At 42.9% G+C, this 24,127-nt stretch overlaps 1 protein-coding gene across 10 annotated transcripts in view; it reads right to left on the bottom strand.

The window, feature by feature from the left end:
* fbrsl1 (fibrosin-like 1) overlaps nt 1-24,127 on the bottom strand; it is a 458,282-nt gene that overhangs the window by 379,236 nt on the left and 54,919 nt on the right. For 9 of the 10 annotated variants that reach the window (XR_009651461.1, XM_060907558.1, XM_060907552.1 and 6 more), the window contains exon 2: nt 1,896-2,105. Coding sequence is in view for 9 of the 10 variants with exons in the window: in XM_060907558.1 (XP_060763541.1) it covers nt 1,896-2,105 (210 nt within the window). In the remaining variant the exon portion in view is untranslated. The remainder of the gene's footprint in view (nt 1-1,895; nt 2,106-24,127) is intronic. The other variant, XM_060907553.1, reaches the window with a different exon arrangement.

Below are 24,127 nucleotides of genomic sequence, written 5' to 3'. Positions count from 1 at the left end.
GGAAAGACACCATCAATGCTGAAAGGTATATCCAGGTTCTAGAGCAACATATGCTCCCATCCAGACGACGTCTCTTTCAGGGAAGACCTTGCATTTTCCAACATGACAACGCCAAACCACATACTGCATCAATTACAGCATCATGGCTGCGTAGAAGAAGGGTCCGGGTACTGAACTGGCCAGCCTGCAGTCCAGATCTTTCACCCATAGAAAACATTTGGCGCATCATAAAACGGAAGATACGACAAAAAAGACCTAAGACAGTTGAGCAACTAGAATCCTACATTAGACAAGAATGGGTTAACATTCCTATCCCTAAACTTGAGCAACTTGTCTCCTCAGTCCCCAGACGTTTACAGACTGTTGTAAAGAGAAAAGGGGATGTCTCACAGTGGGAAACATGGCCTTGTCCCAACTTTTTTGAGATGTGTTGTTGTCATGAATTTAAAATCACCTAATTTTTCTCTTTAAATGATACATTTTCTCAGTTTAAACATTTGATATGTCATCTATGTTCTATTCTGAATAAAATATGGAATTTTGAAACGTCCACATCATTGCATTCCGTTTTTATTTACAATTTGTACTTTGTCCCAACTTTTTTGGAATCGGGGTTGTATATATATTTACTCTATGAGGCAGTAGCCACAAAAATGAAGTGTAATCCAAAAATGAGCAATTTAAAAATCACAGAAGTAAAGTATACCAAGTGTCTGTACTTTATATTATTCTACTCTTACAGTTTTCGAAACTGAAACCTCTGAACCGAGGCTGACACACACACGCTGACCCAAACTCTTATTTCCCGGAAATGGCCTGGCGCTAGAGCTCAGTGGAACGCACTTTCCCTGTGTCATAAGCATAAACATGTCTGAAAGCGATTTCTTTAGTCTAGTCCATTTATTTCGAATGGTGAACCGAATTGTATACACTCACCGGCCATTTTAATCGGAACACGTATATGCGCATGCGCAGTGCACGACTGTTACACTCTTACATTCTTACAGCACGATGACGTCGTGGCTCGCGCCTCTATATGAGGCAATAGATACAACAAAAATGATCTTGACCTTTTTGGTGACCTTGACCGGACGACCCTCAAAATGTTGGAGGTTCTATTTGAGACCAATGACCATCTATCCTGAAAGTTTCATGAAGATTGATCCAGCCGTTTTCCCGTAATATCGTTAACAAAAAAACAAAGAAACCCAACCGACAACAATACGCTGCCCCCTGGTGGACTCCATCCCAGGCGAGGTAATTAAATCACTGTGGTGATTTAAAAGTCTTTGTCACCATGGTAACTAAGCTGTTTAGCAGCCCCAGTGTTGCTCATCATGTTACGGTAATAAATCACATGATAAGACAGTACAGCAGCGTTCTGTTCAAACATCGTCGGACTGAAGGTGATGATGATTTCTAAAAATGCTCTGAATTTTAAGGTTCATGGCAGGATTTATGTTGGATCATTCCTCGTTTTCAGAGTCGGGTTTCACACGTTGAGGTATCAGAGGTCTGAGACGAAGTTTTCTATTTGCATACAGACACTGCAGATTATTACATAACTCTAACTAGCTATGATACAGCGTGAAGTAAAAACTATCACCTCTCACTGCTTCCACTGTGTGCACTGTTTTTACCTGATCTGTGTTTTATTATCTAGTTTGTGTATTTATTTGTCTCCAACCTGATAAACATGTCGTCACTGTTCACCGTGTCAATTTCACTGAATTGAAGAAATGAATTGATTCCTAAATGAATCATTCACAGTGAATCATTGAATCATGCACTCTAGCCACCTGTGGTCAGTATGTTGTTAGCTAGGGGAGTAATAGTTGAGCATTCACACACACACACACACACACACACACACACACACACGCGCGCGCACTGACCCGTTTGCTCTTGTTGGAGTAGGTTCTCTGCAGCAGTCTCTCCTGCGTGTGCTCTGTGTTATTCGGCAGGTCGAAGCCATTCTCTTCCATCTCATCCTTCACTTCCTCCTCCTTTTCCTCCTCTGCTGGTTTCTGTCGTTTAACAGCGGCCGCTGTCTCCCACCTCCTCTCCTTCCTGCTGCCGTTCAGCTTCACTGAGCCGTTCCTCTGCTGAACGAAAAAAAGAACATATGAAAATGTGATAAAACACTCAAAACGGAGCTGGATCAGGGCGGCACGGTGGTGTAGTGGTTAGTGCTGTCGCCTCACAGCAAGAAGGTCCGGGTTCGAGCCCCGTGGCCGGCGAGGGCCTTTCTGTGCGGAGTTTGCATGTTCTCCCTGTGTCCGCGTGGGTTTCCTCCGGGTGCTCCGGTTTCCCCCACAGTCCAAAGACATGCAGGTTAGGTTAACTGGTGACTCTAAATTGAGCGTAGGTGTGAATGTGAGTGTGAATGGTTGTCTGTGTCTATGTGTCAGCCCTGTGATGACCTGGCGACTTGTCCAGGGTGAACCCCGCCTTTCGCCCGTAGTCAGCTGGGATCGGCTCCAGCTCGCCTGCGACCCTGTAGAACAGGATAAAGCGGCTACAGATAATGAGAATGAGAATGAGAGGAGCTGGATCACTGATCACACTCACTACGTTTACATGCACATAGAGAGAATCGAATTTCTGCCGTTGCTCGACTGAAATCGAAGTTCAAAATGCCATGTATACACCTTAATTCGGCTGAAATTGAACCGAACTTGATTTCTCGGAATCGAGCTACACGACCTAGTTTATGCGATTTCTGCCGAGCTATTTTGCGCATGTAAACCCTATCGAGCTAGTTGTCGAGCTACTTCCGGAAGTGACGAGTGACGAGACCACAAGCGGGAAACACAACAGCCTCGGTCGGCATGACAACGAATCATGACAACGGCATGAATCTTTTCTTTTTGTGGCATTGTTTGCACTGTTAAAATTTAGCTCACTTACTGTATCACCAAATACATCTGTACAGCTGTTGCATAGCTGTGAATTGTGTACATAAACAAGTCATTGTATTTGTGTGTGTGTGTGTCCAACATCTGAAGAATGTCAATAAAAACAACTGAACTTTTTGTGTGTTTATTAAGACACAAGTTAAATTGTAAGCAAAAAAAAATATTTTTTTGTAAGCAAAAAATGGACTTTAGAAAAATATTATTGTGCAAAATAAGTTTTCTTACAAAACAGTGGTCTGCGCCGGACAGTTTGTAGCCATAGTCTGTTAGAGCAAGCCTAACAGCTTGAACACGGAACTGCTAGTGTTGCCAGATTGGGGGTTTTAAGTGCATTTTAGCGGATTTGAACATGTTTTGGGCTGGAAAACGTCAGCAGTATCTGGCAACACTATAGCTCTTCTTCATGACGACAACCGGAAGTGTACCAACACGATGGGGCGTGTAGCGCCACGTGTGGCTCGGGTGCACAATGCACCTTGCACAATAGCCCGATTTCACTTGTGCATGTAGGATTGGATTTCTCTGGCACCCCTGCTGGGACCCTTTGCTCGATTACCAACAGCAGCTCGATTTGGACGTGCATGTAAACGTAGTCACTGATCTGTGATGGGCCTGGTGGGTGTGGCCTAATATTCTAATGAGCAGCTTGATTGGCAGCCCTTTGTCTGAGACTGTAGCAACAGCAGTTATCGAGTTTCATAGTAGTTATGCTTGCTAGGTTAATGTTCGCTTTGCCTGTGAACTCAGCTTTCACTTTATTAGCTAGGTTAGCTTTCACTTGCTAATTTAGCTTTCTCACAGTGTCAAGTTTTAGTAAAAGTTGTGTGGGTGGGGTGAGTGATACAAGCCTTATGATTGGTGGAGTCAGAGCCGATACAAGCTTCACCTAAGCTTAGCTCCGCTAACTTTACATCATTTTAATAGTTTCCCAAAGAGACAAGACAAAATAAAATCAAATCTTGGTGATATCTGACACTTCACTGAATCATTTACAGTGAATCAAAACAACAAACCAATTCACAAAGAAAAAGGGGATTATTTAAACTTTGTACTGCAGATCAACATGAACATTAAAAAATAGTAGGAGGGACTTTCTCCTTTTGTCAATTAAAGCAGCAGTAGCCAATCACAGTGTTTGTTACCTGAAGTGGAAATCACTGTACGGGCTCAGGAACATTTCAGAAAACCATCGTCTGTGAAATTACTGCATCCACAAATGCAAGTTAAAACCAGATATAAACAATTTTCAGAAACAACACTGCCTTCTCTGGACCCGAGCTCTTTACGATGGACTGAGCTGAAGTGTATTACAACTGCATGGCTCTGTAGTAAAAGAGCCGGGTGCTAAACTGGCTTGCTGCATTCTAGACCTGTCTCCTATTTAAAACATCTGCTGCATTATGAAGCACAAAAGACGACAAAAGAGACCCTACACTGTTGAGCAACTGAAATTGTATATCAGGCAAGAATGGGACAACATTTCTCTTTCAAAACTACAGCGCTTGGTCTCCTCAGTTCCTAAACGTTGAGAGAGTGTTGTTAAAAGTAGAAGTGATGAAACACAGTGGTAAACACGCCCCTGTCCCAACTTTTCTGAAACTTTTTTGAAACATGTTGCTGATATCAAATTCAAATTAAACATACATTTTTCAAAAAAATAAAAAAAAATTCTTGGTTTCAACATTTGATATGTTGTCTTCGTACTATTTTCAGTGAGATATCGGGTTTCCATGATTTGCAGGTCATCACATTCTGTTTTAATCTACGTTTTACACAGAATCGCAGCTTTTTTGGAATTGAGGATGTACCTGTAAATAGATTCAGTAATGATTATTATGGATTTAAATTGCAGTGACTCTGTGTGTGTGTGTGTGTGAGAGAGAGTTAGCAGACTGAGCTGTCAACGGTAACACACACCTTTAATTAACTCTCACTGAGAGCTGTGTTTACATCACCTCACACTAGACACTCTCTCTCTCTCTCTCACACACACACACACACACACACACACCTGTCTGTTACTGAGAGAGCAGCAGGAAATAACCTCCATAAAAATAACACAATAATAATAATAATAATGATAATAATAATAATAAGTAGCAGATACAATGCTACTTTTAAATGTCTTGTCCATAATTAATTGGACAGTGACACAATTTTCATCATGTTGCATCTATACACCACCACAGTCAAATTGAAATGAAGCCATCAAGATGTGACTGAAGTGTCGACTTTCAGCTTTAAAGGGTCTGGAGTTGAATTTGTATTTGGTAGCTGTTCATGGGAACTCTCCATATGCAGCCTAAAGAGGCGTTGGTACAAGTGAAGAAGGCCATCATTAGACTGAAAAAACAAACAGACCTATCAGAGAGATCGCAGAAACTTTAGGAGTGGCCACCTCAACAATCTGGTACATTCTTAAACAGAAGGAATGCACTGGTGAGTTCAGCAACACCAAAAAGCCTGGAAGACCATGGAAAACAACTAAAGTGGATGATCATAGAATTATTTCTTTGGTGAAGCCTTTGAAACATCTAGCCAAGTCAAGAACACTCTTGAGAAAGTTGGTGTGCCACTGTCAAAGTCTACAATCAAGAGATGCCTTCAGGAATGTAAATATAAAGAGTTTACCTCAAGATACAAACCACTGGGACACTCAAGAACAGAAAGGCCAGATTAGACTTCACTAGAAAGCCTGATGAGTTCTAGAGGAAGATTCTTCAAACCAGAATGATGGGAAGAGAAGAGTATGGAGAAGGAAAGGAAGGGCCCATGGTCCAAAGCATAACCACATCATCGTCGTACATGGTGGACATGGGCATGTACGGCTGCCAGTGGAACTGGGTCACTGGTGTTTATTGATGATGTGACCACTGATAGAAGGAGCGGGATGAGTTCTGTAGTGTACAGAGTAGAGTTTTACTTTCTGCTCAGATTCAGTCAAATGCTGCAAAACCGATAGGACAGTGCTTCACAGTACAGATGGATAATGGCCCAAAACATACCATGAAAGCAACCCAAGAGCTTCTCAAGGCCAATAAATGAGATGTTCTGAAATGGCCAAGTCAGTCAACCCAATTGAGCTGCTTTTCATTTACTGAAGAGAAAACTGAAGGGAGAAAGAAACACAAACATGTAGTAACTGAAGGCGGCTGCAGTAAAGGCCTGGCAAAACATCTCAAGGGAGGAAACTCAGCATATGGTGATGTCCATGGGTTCCAGACTTCAGGCAGCCGTTGACTGCAAAGGAACTGCATCCAAGTATTATAATGATGCTTATATTTACACAGTTGCGGTCAGAAGTTTACATAAATGGACATGAATGTGATGTATTGGGCTTTCAGTAATTTTTCAGTGATTCCCTGAATTTTTTTTCCCCGTAGAAGAATGATTATACAACAGACATCTTTAATACACTGCAAAAAATGATCTCTTGTTGAGAGAAAATATCTTTAATATGGGTGAATTTATCTATTATTTCTTATTAGAAGTTTACTAGAACTCAAATATAAGATTATTTAGCTTACTTTGAGACGCTTTTATTAATTTCAAGCCTTACATTTTCTTATTCTATTGGCAGATAATTTTGCTCATTTTAAGCATTCAATTCTAGAAAGAAGCAAAATTATTATGGAATCAATTTTGTGCCAAAATGGTCATACAATACTTTTGAAATATCAAACAAAAACGACAAATCAAAATACAAAAAAAAGTCACTTTTTTTAGACTGGCAAACAAATTATTCGTGTAATCGTGCAAAATATCAATCAGTCTATTACTCTTCAGAAACCTTTTATTTTTGTTCCGCGGCTCTCTCAGTTTTGTTTGACGTAATTTATTTTGGTTGCGATTCCAGCTTTCTCGTTTGCGCTCCCTGACTTTTTGCTTGCAGTTTTGGCACAAACTTCACGTGTGGGCGGGCTGTCCAGGAATGCATTCCCATTGGCTAACTTGTGTTTGACTGACAGCTATGCTCAGCCATTCCCCCGGAGGCTGTTGCGGCCATTTCCTACTCGGATTCTGGCGGACTGTTTGACGAGTGACCGATCCATTGACGGTAAACAAGGATGGAGTGGACTTCAGTGGCGACTATGATACTGAATTAATTCAACGTGTAAATTCAGTATCATAGTCGCCACTGAAGTCCACTCCATCCTTGTTTACCGTCAATGGATCGGTCACTCGTCAAACAGTCCGCCAGAATCCGAGTAGGAAATGGCCGCAACAGCCTCCGGGGGAATGGCTGAGCATAGCTGTCAGTCAAACACAAGTTAGCCAATGGGAATGCATTCCTGGACAGCCCGCCCACACGTGAAGTTTGTGCCAAAACTGCAAGCAAAAAGTCAGGGAGAGCAAACGAGAAAGCTGGAATCGCAACCAAAATAAATTACGTCAAACAAAACTGAGAGAGCCGCGGAACAAAAATAAAAGGTTTCTGAAGAGTAATAGACTGATATTTTGCACGATTACACGAATAATTTGTTTGCCAGTCTAAAAAAAGTGACTTTTTTTTGTATTTTGATTTGCTGTTTTTGTTTGATATTTCAAAAGTATTGTATGAACATTTTGGCACAAAATTGATTCCATAAATTATCTGCCAATAGAATAAGAGAATTTAAGGCTTGAAATTAGTAAAAGTGTCTCAAAGTAAGCTAAATAATCTTATATTTGAGTTCTAGTAAACTTCTAATAAGAAATAATAGATAAATTCACCCATATTAAAGATATTTTCTCTCAACAAGAGATCATTTTCTGCAGTGTAGGAAAAAAAAACAAGAATTTGGTGCACAACTTTTTATTAGGGGCCAAGCAGCGAAGCTGGCGAAGGCCCCTAATGTGTTTGTAGGTTTTCTTTTTTTTCACAATTCAACTTTCTCCTTAGGGATGTCTATGGCAGCCCATAGAACCGTACGTAGGAAAATGCTCAAATTTGGCACACACATTCTAGACAGTCTCATGATTCTCCACAACAAATTTTAGGTCCCCACCCCAACCCTCTAGCGCCACCAGCAGGTCAAAGTTGCAGGTACATTTCTGCTTGTAACTTTTGAACCGTACGTCCAATTTTCAAAAACTTGGTATCCCTGGAATCCTTGGGCCAAGACGAATCCAACGCACCCCATGACGTCATTTTCCGCCCGGAGATTTTTCCCGCCATTTTGAATTTTGTCAAAAACACTAAAAATACTACTCCTCCCTCAATTCTTGACCAATTTTCCTCTAATTTGGTATATAACATCTTTGGACTGAGCCTCACACAAAACATGCAAAGATTTTTGATATCTCTTATCGTTTGGCCGTGACAGCCAATCAAACGCGTCCTAAAAGTCGCCAAACAGGAAGTGAGCTCATATCTCGGCAACCCTTCATAGGAATGTTTTCAAATTTTTCACACAGATTCTAGTCTATCCCAGGACTCCCCATAAAAAAATCCAGATCCCCAGCTCAAACTCTCTAGCGCCACCAACAGGTCAAAATTTGAGGTACATTTCTACTTGTAACTTTTGAACCGTACGCCCGATTGTCAAAAACTTGGTATCCCTAGAATCGTTGGGCCAAGACGAATCCAAAGCACCCTATGACGTCATGTCCACCAGAATAGAATGTCTGCCATTTTGGATTTTGTGAAAATCAATAAAATGCTTCTCCTTCTGCAAATTTAGTTGGAGTTTCCCAAAAAGTGGTCTGCACCCACATTCTAGACAGTCTCATGATTGCCTTCAAGAAATTTTAGGTCCCCACCCCCAACCCTCTAGCGCCACCAGCAGGTGAAAGTTTCAAGTACATTTCTGCTTGTAACTTTTGCACCGTACGTCCGATTTTCAAAAACTTGGTATCATTGGAATCTTTGGGCCATGACGAATCCAACGCACCCTATGACGTCATTTTCTGCCAGAATAGTTTCCCGCCATTTTGAACTTTGTGAAAAACAATAAAAATGCTACTCCTCCCTCAATTTTTGACCAATTTTTCTCTAATTCGGTATATAGCATCTTTGGACTGAGCCTCACAAAAAACATGAATGGATTTTTGATATCTTTCATTGTTTGGCCGTGACAGCCAATCAAACACGTCTTAAAAGTCGCCAAACAGGAAGTGAGGTCATATCTCGGCAGCCCTTTGACAGATTGGAACCCAACTTGGTACACATGACCAGTACCCTCTCCAAAGCATGCAAATTGAAGTTGGTGAGATTTGTCCCATAGAGGGCGCTGCAATTAGCAAAAATGCTAACAGGTCAAAATTGGAGGTACATTTCTGCTTGTAAACACTTCCTGTGCATGCCTCTGACCGTCTGCCTTGTCAGTTCTATCTGTTGGCATGGCACCTAAGGCTTAGGATTTACAAATCGCCAAACAGGAAGTGAGATCATATCTCGGCAGCCCTTTGACGGATTGGAACCCAACTTGGTACACATGACCAGTACCCCCTCCAAAGCATGCAAATTGAAGTTGGTGAGATTTGTTCCATAGGGGGCACTGCAATTAGCAAAAAAGCTAACAGGTCAAAATTGGAGGTACATTTCTGCTTGTAAACACTTCCTGTGCGTGCCTCTGACCGTCTGCCTTGTCAGTTCTATCTGTTGGCATGGCAACTTAGGCTTAGGATTTACAAATCGCCAAACAGGAAGTTTGAAGCCCCATTGAAGGTCATTTAAAAATTTCAAGGTCAGTACAAGTTATAACCATCTCTCCAACATAACATCAATCTCTTAGCATGTGGCTGCTTGGCCCTGCATTGCTGCTTGCAGCTATATTTTATTTTGGGTTTTCTGAAATCAACACAGGGTAAAAATTATACATACAGAGTCAAACATTTACATACATCCACTTAGATAATTAATTCAGTGGAGTTGAAAGTTGCAAAATGTCTTATCTTGCCAAGGCCTCTTCACTTCCTATGATGATGATGATTGACTGCAGCTGGTAGCTTCTCTGTGCACAACATAAAAAGGGTTTGTTTGACACTCATTGGGGGTGGCACGGTGGTCCAGTGGTTAGCACTGTCACCTCACAGCAAGAAGGTCCGGGTTCGAGCCCAGCGGCCGGCGAGGGCCTTTCTGTGCGGAGTTTGCATGTTCTCCCCGTGTCCGCGTGGGTTTCCTCCGGGTGCTACGGTTTCCCCCACAGTCCAAAGACATGCAGGTTAGGTTAACTGGTGACTCTAAATTGAGCGTAGGTGTGAATGTGAGTGTGAATGGTTGTCTGTGTCTATGTGTCAGCCCTGTGATGGCCTGGCGACTTGTCCAGGGTGTACCCCGCCTTTCACCCGTAGTCAGCTGGGATAGGCTCCAGCTTGCCTGCAACCCTGTAGAACAGGATAAAGCGTCTAGAGATAATGAGAATGAGATGAGATGACACTCATTGGATTGACCAACACACAATGCAATGGGAAAGTCCCAGGAGCTCAGCACAGATCTGAGAAAAAGGATCACAGATTTACACACTCAGAAATATCTCTTGGAGCCATTTCTAAACAACTGTTCAAACAATTGTATATAAGTACAAGTTATTGGGAGGTGTCCAAACTGTGGGAGCTACTTTGCCAAGCCACTTTGCTGGAAGAAGACCTAAACTGTCCCCCTTAGCTGAGAGGAAATTGGTTCGGTTGGAACTGGAAGCTTCTGGAACATTGTCTACAGTCAAGAGAGCTGTACATCACCATGGACTGAAAGGCTGGTGTCCAAGTAAGAAGCTCCTGCTCCAAAATCAACACCTTCAAGCTCGAGTAAAGTTTACAGCTGAACACATGGACAAAGAAAAAGCCTTCTGGAGGAAAGGTGTATGGCAGGATGAAACAAAGATTGAATTGTTTGCCCACAATGACCAGAGGTACAAAGGAACACGGTACCAACTGGTAAGCATGGTGGTGGTGGTAGCATCACACTTTGGAACTGGTGCACTGCACAAAGTGGATGGAATGATGGAGACTACCTCAGAATTCTTCAGCATAACCTCAAACCATCAGAAACGTGCTCCAACAGGACAATGACCCCAAACACACATCAGAGCTGATTGTGGAGGACAAAGCAGGAGAACATTAAACTTAAAACAAGTCCTGATCTCAACATTATCGAAAATATGTGGATGATGCTTAAAAGTTGGGTCTGTTCCAGGAAACACACACACTGAATTGAGCGCTACCAATTCTGATAAGAAGAGAGGACAAATATCCAACCAGAATTCTGACAGAAGCTTGTTGATGGCAAACAAAAGCATCTGGTGAAGGTGAAACTCACGAATGGACATTTAACCAAATATTCGGTGGGTCTATGTACAATTTTGACCCTTTGTTGATTTCAGAAAACACAAAATAAATTAAAACTTGTACTCCAAATTCTTGTTTTTTCATAACTTATTGAAAGCCCAATATTGCCATGACATTCATGTCTAAGTACAGTGCCTTGAAAAAGTATTCATACCCCTTGAACTTTTTCACATTTTTCCACCTTACAACCACGAACTTAAAAGTTTTTTATTGAGATTTTATGTGATAGACCAACACAGAGCAGCATATAATTGTGAAGTGAAACGAAAATGATAAATGGTCTTCAAAATTTTAAACGAATAAAAATCTGAAAAATGTGGTGTGCATTAGTATTCAGCCCCCTGTACTCTGATACCTCTAAATATAATCCAGTGCAATCAATTGCCTTCAGAAGTCATCTAATTAGTTAATAGAGTCCTACTGTGTGTAATTTACTCTCAGCATAAATACACTTGTTCTGTGAAGGCCTCAGTGGTTTGTTAGAGAACACTGAAGATTAAACAGCATCATGAAAACCAAAGAACTCACCAGACAGGTCAGGGATAAAGTTCTGGAGAAGTTTAAAGCAGGGTTAGGTTATAAAAAAAAATCCCAAGCTCTGAACATCTCAAGAAGCACTGTTCAATCCATCATTCAAAAATGGAAAAAGTATGGCACAACTGCAAACCTACCGAGACATGGCCGTCCACCTAAACTGACAGAGCGAGCAAGATTGGATGGAGAGCATCTGTGAACAGCAATTTTCAAGTCTTGCCACAGATGCTCAATGGGATTTAGGTCTGGACTTTGACTGGGCCATTCTAACACATGAATATTGTAGGTATCATGCCGCCATCTTGTGTCAGAACTACAATTCCCAGTCCACTTCCGTGTGACCTACGTCACGCGTGGGCGGGATCATCTACGTCATCATACAAGGAAACATAAAACAATGGGACAACGCTTCCATCTTTGCTCTCTCACGTCTGGCTTCCGATGGATCTGGATGTATAAAGAGGCGCGCTCTCCACCCCAAAAAGACGTCTTCTTTCTTGCAAGATCCATCACTCAGCGCGATTTTCCTTCTTACCCTTGGCAAAGGTAAACTCTAGAGTCGCGCGATCTTTAAACTCAACCTGAGTTACAACCGGTTTACTTGCATTAGAAGTGACGTCACGACTGCAGCCCAGGCAGCTAAAAGTTAAGAAGCGATTGAATCCTTTTTAACTCAAAGCGCTGTGCATCTGATTCTGATCAGAGACTTTTCCTCACGAACGCTGAGATTCGGACCAAGAACCCTCTGTTTTTCACGGGAACCACCCAAGTGCTCCGCTGGACCCGGAAGTTTTCTCCGCCTCCATCACGAGCGGCTCACGTGCTCCCACGGCGAGGCCCGAGACTACACCGGCGAATAGTTCTTCATATCTTGCTAAAGGCAGGATTAAGTAAGATTTTGGCATTTGGGCATAATTAGGATAGTCTTAGGAATTTGCTTTTATTTGAAATAGTGTGAATTTAAACCCAGGTTTATTGTTACACTGTTGAACACGCAGCGTGTTGATTTATTTTGGTTCTATGTTCTCTCAATTGTTTAATAGATAGGCTGCGCATGCTTCTCTCTTTTATTCTTTACTACTAACATATAGTTCTCATTATTATACATCTTGATGTCATTAAGATTTCAGTGGATTCAGTATGGTTATGAGCTAGTGGGTTAGCTACAGCTTCGCTTTTGTCTGCTTAGCAACACAAAGCTAATCAAGGCCTACCATGTGCTCAGCAAGCCATCAGGCCTAACAAACACACTTTAGCTAGGCTATAGGGCCTTTCACAAACACACATACTAGCAACACAAGGCTAATCTAGGCCTCCACCACGTGTAGTTAGCTACACGAGGCTAAACACAGAGCTAATCCTTTGTTCTGTTTAGATAACATTCTTTTGTTTAGCTACCAACAAGCTAGGCCTCCACCACGTGTAGTTAGCTACACGAGGCTAAACACATGGTCAAGTCCTTCACACTCCCTCTCTCTCTCTCTCTCTCTCTCTCTCTCACACACACACACTTCACTGCTTGTATATATTGATTTATCTTTTTATCTTTGTATAATAAATTCATTTATTAAACAAACTGTGTTTATTTGTGTGAACAACATCTGAAGTCCCCAATTTTCTCAAAGAATTCAAAAAGGGTGCAAATGTTATATAATATGGTAAGTGATCTTAATAATTTGGAAATGTACCATAATTTAGCTGTTTGGTAATTTATTATTAAGCACCAGGATTAATGGTATGATTCACTAAATGATTCCCTAAATGATTCATTGAACAATTCCCTAAATGATTCACTAAATGATTCATTGAACGATTCACTGAACGATTCACTTCAAATGAGAGTGATTCTATGGTATGATTCAATTCAAACGAGTCAAATTAAATGATTCAATGGGATTGATTCATTTTAATTATTGACCTTCAAAATTTAATGAGACTGATTTAACGAGATTGATCACTTAATATCAATAATTAACTGATTGCACCCACAGTTAAAATGGTGCCCCGTGTGAGGCGATTGGTTTGTTGACTTCTGGATTGTTGTTCAACAACAAATAAACTATCAGTTTAATTCAGCACCTGCTAAGGTATATCCCCAGGTGTGTTAAAACGGATAACAGTAGTGTGATAACCATATCACCAATACTCATAACCTATTCAACTTAGGATAAGAGAGCATTTCCAAATAAACCTTCATAATTAATTACATAGTTAATTAATAATGATTAAATTAATAATTAACTTGATTAATTATCTAACATCCAGCCTAAGTAAAATGGCATCCCCTCATGTCTCAAAAATGGAAGACAACGCTCAAGACGTGTCTCTCCTTGAGGTCATTGCAGACCTCATTCACTGCTCTGCCTCCGAAAAGGCAAACATTAAGTACGAGTGAGAGTGAATGCCAAAACAACCTAGACAATTCAAACAAACATATGAGAGATCCAAAAAGAACAACTATTAGTGTCCAAGTGGCACTAGGTAAGCTATTCCTATCATACTTCCAAAATGCTGATTCAGAAATCAGATGCCTTCGCGGAGAGGTTGAAAGGCTGACCACCAGCAACGCCAAGCTGACAGCCGATCATAATGATTTACATAGGGAGTGTGAGCTCTTGAAGACCTCCCTTGATAATTGCACCAAACGGCTAGAGAAAGCCGAAATGGTTGCTAAGAGGGCTGCCCAGGAGCAGACCCCCCAAGAGCAGCGCGAGGGGCGTGAAAGACCCCCAACAATGTGCCAAAGCTCAGAGCGGGAAGAGGCGTCCGAACCGGACACCGTAAATGATCTGGTCGAGAACCAGACATCCCGCCAAACTCCATCAACTCGCTACACGACTCCGTCGTCGTCTAGCCAGGATGGAGCCGCCCTGCGCTCATCCCGAGCCCAGGCCCGTAGCACACCTAGGTCAGTGCGCTTCAGTCTCCCTGATCCATCTCCAGACGAATCAGACCACGCATCTCGTGCGAAGCGGGAGCGATTCCAGAGTAGCTCAGACAGTGAGTACTCAGAAGAGCCAAGAAGGTCGCACAAGGACGTGCACCAAACCCTTCGTTTACGGCAAATTGACCTACTTGCCAAAGATGTCGAACAATTCGATCCCGACAATCAAAGAACAAATGTAAATAACTATTTACGAGAAATTGATCGATGCCTGATGGACCTGCCGAACGCCACAACACGTGAAAAACTTAAACTAATCTGGAAGACCTCCAGTAGTAGCGTTCGTGCCTTTTTAGAGACACTACCCCCAAACATTCGCGATAGTTATTCGAAACTTCGCAATTACATGAGGGAAGAATATGCGCCATACACGGACGAAACCTCCGCGATATTGTGTGCATTACAAGTCAAACAAAAACGGTCTGAGGCGCCTCGTGAATATTACAGACGGCTACGTACTGCCTATTTCCAAGGTAGTAGTGCACCAGGGTTGGAAGAAGATAGAGGTTTCATATCTCTCTTCTTGCATAACCTCCACCCAAGCGTGCGGACCCATGTCACACTGACGTGTCGACAAGGTCGCTATTCGATGAGGGAAATTAGGCGACTAGCCCAAATGACCTGGGAGACCATCGTCAAAACCGCAAACGGAAACGATGATGAACCCAGGGTCCTTAGCCTCCAGGGTGAGGACAAGCCCCCGCTAACCTTAGAAGGAGGTGAAGCACCGAAAGGGGGACCCACCTGGAAGAATTCCGGTCCAGCCCGATCCTTGCCGAACCATCACAATGGTGAGTGGAAAAATCGACAAGGTAAGGCCAGGAGGGACCGAGGGCGAGTCCACAGTGACGATGGCAATCGCCCATCAAATGAAAAGGGTCGTAGGGAACAAAACGGTTGGCAGCAAAACCGTCATCCCCGCTCTGACCAGAAACGGCAGAAGCGTTCCGACCGTAGCTCTAAAAGCAAGGGTAGAGACGACCAACACAGTGACTCAGACCAACCTGGTGAGTTCCACTCAGAGCTGGACTCTTTAAAAGCCCAGTTGGCTGAGATTAAAGAACTGTTACAGGAGACGTCAGACCCCTCAACAGATAAAACAAAAGAGCCCAAGAAAAATGGCAAAAGGCCATTCACTGGCATGACTAGGCCAGGAACCACGGGTATATCTTGTGAAAGGGGGAGGAGATCCCTCTGAAACAGCAGGCGAGGGTCAGGATGTAGGGCCCCCCCTGGTGGCGAAGGCAAACACACAAAACGCACTTCATGTGCGCTAAAGTCTTCACCATCATCTCTCAGACACACGGCTCTCACAAGGCGACCCAATCCCAACCAAGCCCTGCGACATAAACTTAGTCAGCTTTACACAAAACAAAACCCCACAGTCGTTGGATCCCACAAAATATGCACAAAACTATTGCGACGAGATTAGTGCGAACACTGATCAACCAAGCGCCACGCGAGATCAAATTTCTGATTAACTTCAGTTCATGTCTTGGCACACCGAGTCCGGTGTCGAAACACCCGACATCGCGACTCCCCCTAGTGGCAAAAAAAAAAAAAATCTCCCTCTATCCATCGACTCAGACACAGACACCCATTTCACTGCTGGTGTAATGGCTGCGCTGTGGAACATGTTAGGCGTCGAGGTGAAATTCCATATCGCGTACCACCCTCAATTTTCTGGTCAGGCTGAACGAGCCATTCAAACCGTTGTGAACATGCTGCGAAAGTATATCACAAACCATGGTAAAATTTGGGACGTGAAACTTCCCTTGGTGCTAAGGGCCATTCGGTCCACCCCTCATTGCGCCACTGAAGTCACACCCTATGGGATGATGACTGGGCGAGAGTCGGTTCTTCCCCCGCATCTCCTATACAAACCAGAGGCCATAAGCGTCGCGATTGCATACACCGCACATCAACATGTCGCCGACCTACGATGCCACCTACAGTCAACCTTTACAGGTGCCCAAAAGAATCTCGATTCGAGAGTAGAAGGACACAAAGCCTACTACGCTCGAATCTCAGAGAAGTTCCTACCACCCTGGTCGAGACCTTTCGATCGTGGGAAAACCGTTCCCCGTCGCATATCACATTAGGACATCTAGGCCTAATTAAACGCTTTCATATCGATTTCCACGATAATCGAATCAAACCTTTTGAACAGTCCTCACTCCAAAAGGGGGTGGACGACAGCTAGGCCCATCCTGTCCACCTAGTTTGTACGTATCACTCAACCATAAGCGTACACTAACATTCCCGGTCAGACTTCACCAACCCAATGAAGTAATAACCCTTCAGTATAACATGGTAGATAAAATACTAAAATCCGCTATTATTACTAGTGTGTATTCATCGCAAATACACCTGGCATATAGTCTTGGCAGTGCTATCCTCACTTTTGTGAATCCACAAAACTTAGAGATGTGCACCTTCACGAAAGACATCCACTGGGTCTGCCCAGGCAACCCATACATAACACTACACACCTAGCTAGATAAAGATGGTCTGTGTCCCCGACAGCTAGCCGCAGTAGCGCACGCTTTCTAGCCAGACCCCCCCACTGCTATCACCTTCCCAGAAGATTAGGTTTGCCAACCCAAACACTAATACTTCTTTCCTTCCTTCATTTCTTCTCTTTTCTTGTTTTTTTTTATGCATAAGAAATTGAATACTACATGTTTCATGTTCAATGTTTAATTTTTTTGATGTGGTTTTGATCTAGTTAGTTAGATAATGATTATATGCCCAAAATGCCCATAGTGATTATATTATGCCCAAAATGCCTCTGACTCCAACTGTCTTACTGGAACTCACAAGTTTACACAGTCTCCGCAGGACACCATGGACTGCACAGGACAAGTCTACCTCAAGGACTATGGACACGGCGATGATACGATACGGTGCTCTCAGTGCTACGACTCCGTCATACCCCTGAGACCAAAAGGGGGACTGTAGGTATCATGCCGCCATCTTGTGTCAGAACTACAATTCCCAGTCCACTTCCGTGTGACCTACGTCACGCGTGGGCGGGATCATCTACGTCATCATACAAGGAAACATAAAACAATGGGACAACGCTTCCATCTTTGCTCTCTCACGTCTGGCTTCCGATGGATCTGGATGTATAAAGAGGCGCGCTCTCCACCCCAAAAAGACGTCTTCTTTCTTGCAAGATCCATCACTCAGCGCGATTTTCCTTCTTACCCTTGGCAAAGGTAAACTCTAGAGTCGCGCGATCTTTAAACTCAACCTGAGTTACAACCGGTTTACTTGCATTAGAAGTGACGTCACGACTGCAGCCCAGGCAGTTAAAAGTTAAGAAGCGATTGAATCCTTTTTAACTCAAAGCGCTGTGCATCTGATTCTGATCAGAGACTTTTCCTCACGAACGCTGAGATTCGGACCAAGAACCCTCTGTTTTTCACGGGAACCACCCAAGTGCTCCGCTGGACCCGGAAGTTTTCTCCGCCTCCATCACGAGCGGCTCACGTGCTCCCACGGCGAGGCCCGAGACTACACCGGCGAATAGTTCTTCATATCTTGCTAAAGGCAGGATTAAGTAAGATTTTGGCATTTGGGCATAATTAGGATAGTCTTAGGAATTTGCTTTTATTTGAAATAGTGTGAATTTAAACCCAGGTTTATTGTTACACTGTTGAACACGCAGCGTGTTGATTTATTTTGGTTCTATGTTCTCTCAATTGTTTAATAGATAGGCTGCGCATGCTTCTCTCTTTTATTCTTTACTACTAACATATAGTTCTCATTATTATACATCTTGATGTCATTAAGATTTCAGTGGATTCAGTATGGTTATGAGCTAGTGGGTTAGCTACAGCTTCGCTTTTGTCTGCTTAGCAACACAAAGCTAATCAAGGCCTACCATGTGCTCAGCAAGCCATCAGGCCTAACAAACACACTTTAGCTAGGCTATAGGGCCTTTCACAAACACACATACTAGCAACACAAGGCTAATCTAGGCCTCCACCACGTGTAGTTAGCTACACGAGGCTAAACACAGAGCTAATCCTTTGTTCTGTTTAGATAACATTCTTTTGTTTAGCTACCAACAAGCTAGGCCTCCACCACGTGTAGTTAGCTACACGAGGCTAAACACATGGTCAAGTCCTTCACACTCCCTCTCTCTCTCTCTCTCTCTCTCTCTCTCACACACACACACACACTTCACTGCTTGTATATATTGATTTATCTTTTTATCTTTGTATAATAAATTCATTTATTAAACAAACTGTGTTTATTTGTGTGAACAACATCTGAAGTCCCCAATTTTCTCAAAGAATTCAAAAAGGGTGCAAATGTTATATAATATGGTAAGTGATCTTAATAATTTGGAAATGTACCATAATTTAGCTGTTTGGTAATTTATTATTAAGCACCAGGATTAATGGTATGATTCACTAAATGATTCCCTAAATGATTCATTGAACAATTCCCTAAATGATTCACTAAATGATTCATTGAACGATTCACTGAACGATTCACTTCAAATGAGAGTGATTCTATGGTATGATTCAATTCAAACGAGTCAAATTAAATGATTCAATGGGATTGATTCATTTTAATTATTGACCTTCAAAATTTAATGAGACTGATTTAACGAGATTGATCACTTAATATCAATAATTAACTGATTGCACCCACAATATTCTTTGATCTAAACCATTCCATTGTAGCTCTGGCTGTATGTTAAGGGTCATTGTCTTGCTGGAAGGTGAATCTCCTTCCCAGTCTCAAGTCTTTGCAGCCTCCAACAGGTTTTCTTCCAGGATTGCCCTGTATTTAGCTCCATCCATCTTCCCATCAACTCTGACCAGCTTCCCTGTCCCTGCTGAAGAAAAGCATCCCCATAGCATGATGCTGCCACCACCATGTTTCACAGTGGGGATGGTGTGTGCAGGGTGATGAGCAGTGTTAGTTTTCCGCTACACATAGCGCTTTGCATTTAGGCCAAAAAGTTCAACTTTCGTCTCATCTGACCAAAGCACCTTCTTCCACATGTTTGCTGTGTCCCCTACATGGCTTCTTATGCCTGTCTTTCAACAATGGCTTTCTTCTTGCCACTCTTCCAAAAAGGCCAGATTTGTGGAGTGTACGGCTTATAGTTGTCCTGTGCACAGATTCTCCCACCTGAGCTGTGGATTTCTGCAGCTCCTCCAGAGTGACCATGATATTTTGCAAAGAAGAATGGGCAAAAATGTCAGTGTCTAGATGTGCAAAGCTGGTAGAGACATACCACAAAAGACTTGCAGCTGTAACTGCAGCAAAAGGTGGCTCTACAAAGTATTGACGCAGGGGGGATGAATACTAATGCACACCACATTTTTCAGATTTTTATTTGTTTAAAATTTTGAAGACCATTTATCATTTTCGTTTCACTTCACAATTCTGTGCTACTCTGTGTTGGTCTATCACATAAAATCTCAATACAAAACTTTTAAGTTCGTGGTTGTAAGGTGGAAAAATGTGAAAAAGTTCAAGGGGTATGAATACTTTTTCAAGGCACTGTATGTAAACTTTTGACCTCAACTGTAGTGTTAGTTTTTCCAATTACTTTTGATCGTGTGAAAATGGTGGGACGATGTTAAAAGATGTCTGTAATTCCTAAATGGTTAATGTGATATTCTTGTTAAACTCCTTGAATTAATCCTGAAATTCTCCACTTCCATTACATCTTGATTGCTTCATGTCAAATCCCTTGTGGTGGACTACAGAAGAAACATTACAAAAATTGTGCAATTGTCCAAATACTTATGGACCTGACTGTAATACCGCTGCTTGTGTTGTTCATTTTGGGGACATCAATATTCCTAGGGTCGAGCCTCATTCTTCCCATCACTATGTTCCTTTCTTTGCTGAGAGAAGACCTGAGGTCAGGTGCAGTCATCAAGCGACCCAACAAAGAATTTTGGTTTTAGGAACAAACGATAAACATTGGGATTATGCAAGTTATTAAATTTTTTGAGAGAAGCCGTAGCTAGCAGCACGTGTAGGTTATTTTTTTGTTATTATCATTATTTTTTATTCCCATGAGACACAGAAAGCCTTGCAACTGTGTGTGTGTGTGTGTGTGTGTGTGTGTGTGTGTGTGTGTGTGTGTGTGTGAAGACAAGGAGGAGGGAAAGATACCAGTGATGGAAGAGAGAGGGACAATCCCCCCCCAGAGAGTGAGCTAGAATAAATTGAACACAGCCACTGAGACAGAAGGTCAGAGGTGAAATCTTTGAGGAGCTCCGTGGCTCCAAGATGAGCAGAATATAGATGACTGTGAATCTTCAGGGGAACATTTTTACATCTATTATTCACATGCGCGCACACACACACACACACACACACACACACACACACACACAGAGGATAAAATAAATATGTCACCGGAGAGCGTGTCACACGGTTAACCTCGTCTCCAGCAGAAGCTGCTTTAATACGCTTAATTGAACTTGACATCTAAAGCTATTATTATGTAATATAATGAATTCAGTGTGATAATGGTCCTCGCTGGATGAGGGCTTTCGGGTCAACACTCGATCCACTCACAGCTACAGCTTTACAGAAAAAAAGAAAATGTTCAACTCTGTAACAGTGCCAAATCAGTGATAGGTTACATTCAGTGTTAAAAGACGACGTGAAAGAGAAAATCAAACTTAATTTTCTTCCACAGCATGAAGTGGAACTGCTTCTGTTCATTAATAAAAAGAGGAAACATGAAAGGGTCATAGTGCAGCATCCATGTCAGAGTTCACTGATAATCACTGTTTAAAGAGGAACACTTTCACATTTTGGTGACTTTTTACACCACATTAGCCATTTTACTGGAACAACTCTATCTGTTGGTAATGTTCACTGATCTCCACTGTCCCCAGCGACCAATCACTGATCACCACTGTCCCCAGCGACCAATCTCTGATCTCCACTGTCCCCAGCGACCAATCTCTGATCTCCACTGTCCCCAGCGACCAATCTCTGATCTCCACTGTCCCCAGCGACCAATCACTGATCTCCACTGTCCCCAGCGACCAATCACTGATCACCACTGTCCCCAGCGACCAATCACTGATCACCACTGTCCCCAGCGACCAATCACTGATCACCACTGTCCCCAGCGACCAATCTCTGATCTCCACTGTCCCCAGCGACCAATCACTGATCACCACTGTCCCCAGCGACCAATCTCTGATCACCACTGTCCCCAGCGACCAATCACTGATCACCACTGTCCCCAGCGACCAATCACTGATCTCCACTGTCCCCAGCGACCAATCACTGATCTCCACTGTCCCCAGCGACCAATCACTGATCTCCACTGTCCCCAGCGACCAATCTCTGATCACCACTGTCCCCAGCGACCAATCACTGATCACCACTGTCCCCAGCGACCAATCACTGATCACCACTGTCCCCAGCGACCAATCTCTGATCTCCACTGTCCCCAGCGACCAATCACTGATCACCACTGTCCCCAGCGACCAATCTCTGATCACCACTGTCCCCAGCGACCAATCTCTGATCACCACTGTCCCCAGCGACCAATCACTGATCACCACTGTCCCCAGCGACCAATCTCTGATCACCACTGTCCCCAGCGACCAATCTCTGATCACCACTGTCCCCAGCGACCAATCACTGATCACCACTGTCCCCAGCGACCAATCACTGATCACCACTGTCCCCAGCGACCAATCACTGATCACCACTGTCCCCAGCGACCAATCTCTGATCACCACTGTCCCCAGCGACCAATCTCTGATCACCACTGTCCCCAGCGACCAATCTCTGATCACCACTGTCCCCAGCGACCAATCCAGTGATATGAAACAAGTTCAGTTACACAAATTGAAACGTAGCGATTTTCTATGCTATGCACTATAATGACAGGCGTACTAACACCTTCTGTGTGCTTTGGCAGCGCATTGATATCTGAGCTCCGTATCAATGCGCTGCCGAAGCGCGCAGAAGGTGTTAGTACGCCTGTCATTATAGTGTGGACTTTCCATAGCATAGAAAATCGCTACGTTTCAATTTGTGTAACTGAACTTGTTTCATATCACTGGTCATATAAACCTATGTAAACAGGAAAAACGCGGAAGAGTTTGGTCGCATCTAACTACAGCCCCAAAAAATACCATTGGCCATGCTGAGCCTAGCTACATTGCTAACAGGAGTGACAGCGCGTCTGACTGCGTCTGACTGACTGGGAGGTCGCGCAAAGCTCGGAGAGGTACGGAGCAGCTCGTCTCAATTCAGATAAGAGCATATTTCATTATGGAAATACGGTGGACTGTTCCTTTAAAGCAGTGTGTGTGTGTGTGTGTGTGTGTGTGTGTGTGTGTGTAATACGAAGTGATCCATTTACTTCCTGCAGAGGAGAGACATGTTTGTACAGCTCCAGCTTTCAGGATGCTAGTCCGAAAAATAGCTTAGTCTCACACACACACACACACACACACACACACACACACACACACAAACTTCCTGCCTTTCTGTCTCGAAGTCAAAAGGTCAATAGCTTTTTAAAAATAAGTGCCCTCTGTCTCTTCATCTCGTGATGAAGTGTGTCTGTTTGCTCCCTTCTTATGTCTCTCTCACACACACACACACACACACACACGCACACACACAGTCTCTCACTTTCATACTGAGGATAATTGGCAGGATAATGCTCACTTTCGTCTGTGTGTGTGTGTTTTGATGTTTCTTGGCTCTGAACACACCGAGCTCTTACAGATACAACAGCAGCTGTTCACACTCACAACAGTGTGTTCACGCAATAAACCGGACAAACACCAACACACGATAAACACCCTCACAAAATTAAAATTAAAGACAAGCACATTAAACACACACACAGCTTATCTGGAACAGTGAATATTTTGTGCATAAAATCTTCTCTCTCGCATCATATTAGTTTTTTTTATTTTCAGTTTTTAAACTGAGTTTTGCTTTTATGTTACAGCGTCGTCACTCTGACAGCAGAACAAAACACTATTTCCTTCTTCAGTCTGAATTTTCTATTTCTTAATCAGCTGCGTAACTTGACTCTGAACACCAGGAACTTTCCTCACATAAACACACACAGCTCTTGGACTTCAGTTACAGACAGAACACAGAGCTCTGCACAAAAACAAAACAAAACAGGCGTGTAGAAATGAAACACTAAATAGGTACAAAAAAATCAGAAGAAAATCATAAAGACGCACAAACAAGAATAAACACAAAACAGAATGATTTACTTCAACTGACAGAAAGAATATTTACACACAGACACACACACACACACACACACACACACACACACGCGCGCGCATTCTCACAAAAACCCACATCCTCTTCCTGTGTGTCTTGTACAAACACAAACACACACACCACAATAACCGCACTGTTATCATAGTGTAGCACTAACACACACGTAAGAATGAGGTCAGTGCAGAACCCAACCTGG

The sequence above is a fragment of the Neoarius graeffei genome, chromosome 24 (genome assembly GCF_027579695.1).
Source record: "Neoarius graeffei isolate fNeoGra1 chromosome 24, fNeoGra1.pri, whole genome shotgun sequence".
In the NCBI taxonomy this organism is placed as follows: Eukaryota; Metazoa; Chordata; class Actinopteri; order Siluriformes; family Ariidae; genus Neoarius; species Neoarius graeffei.
This window is presented reverse-complemented; position numbering and strand designations above follow the sequence as displayed.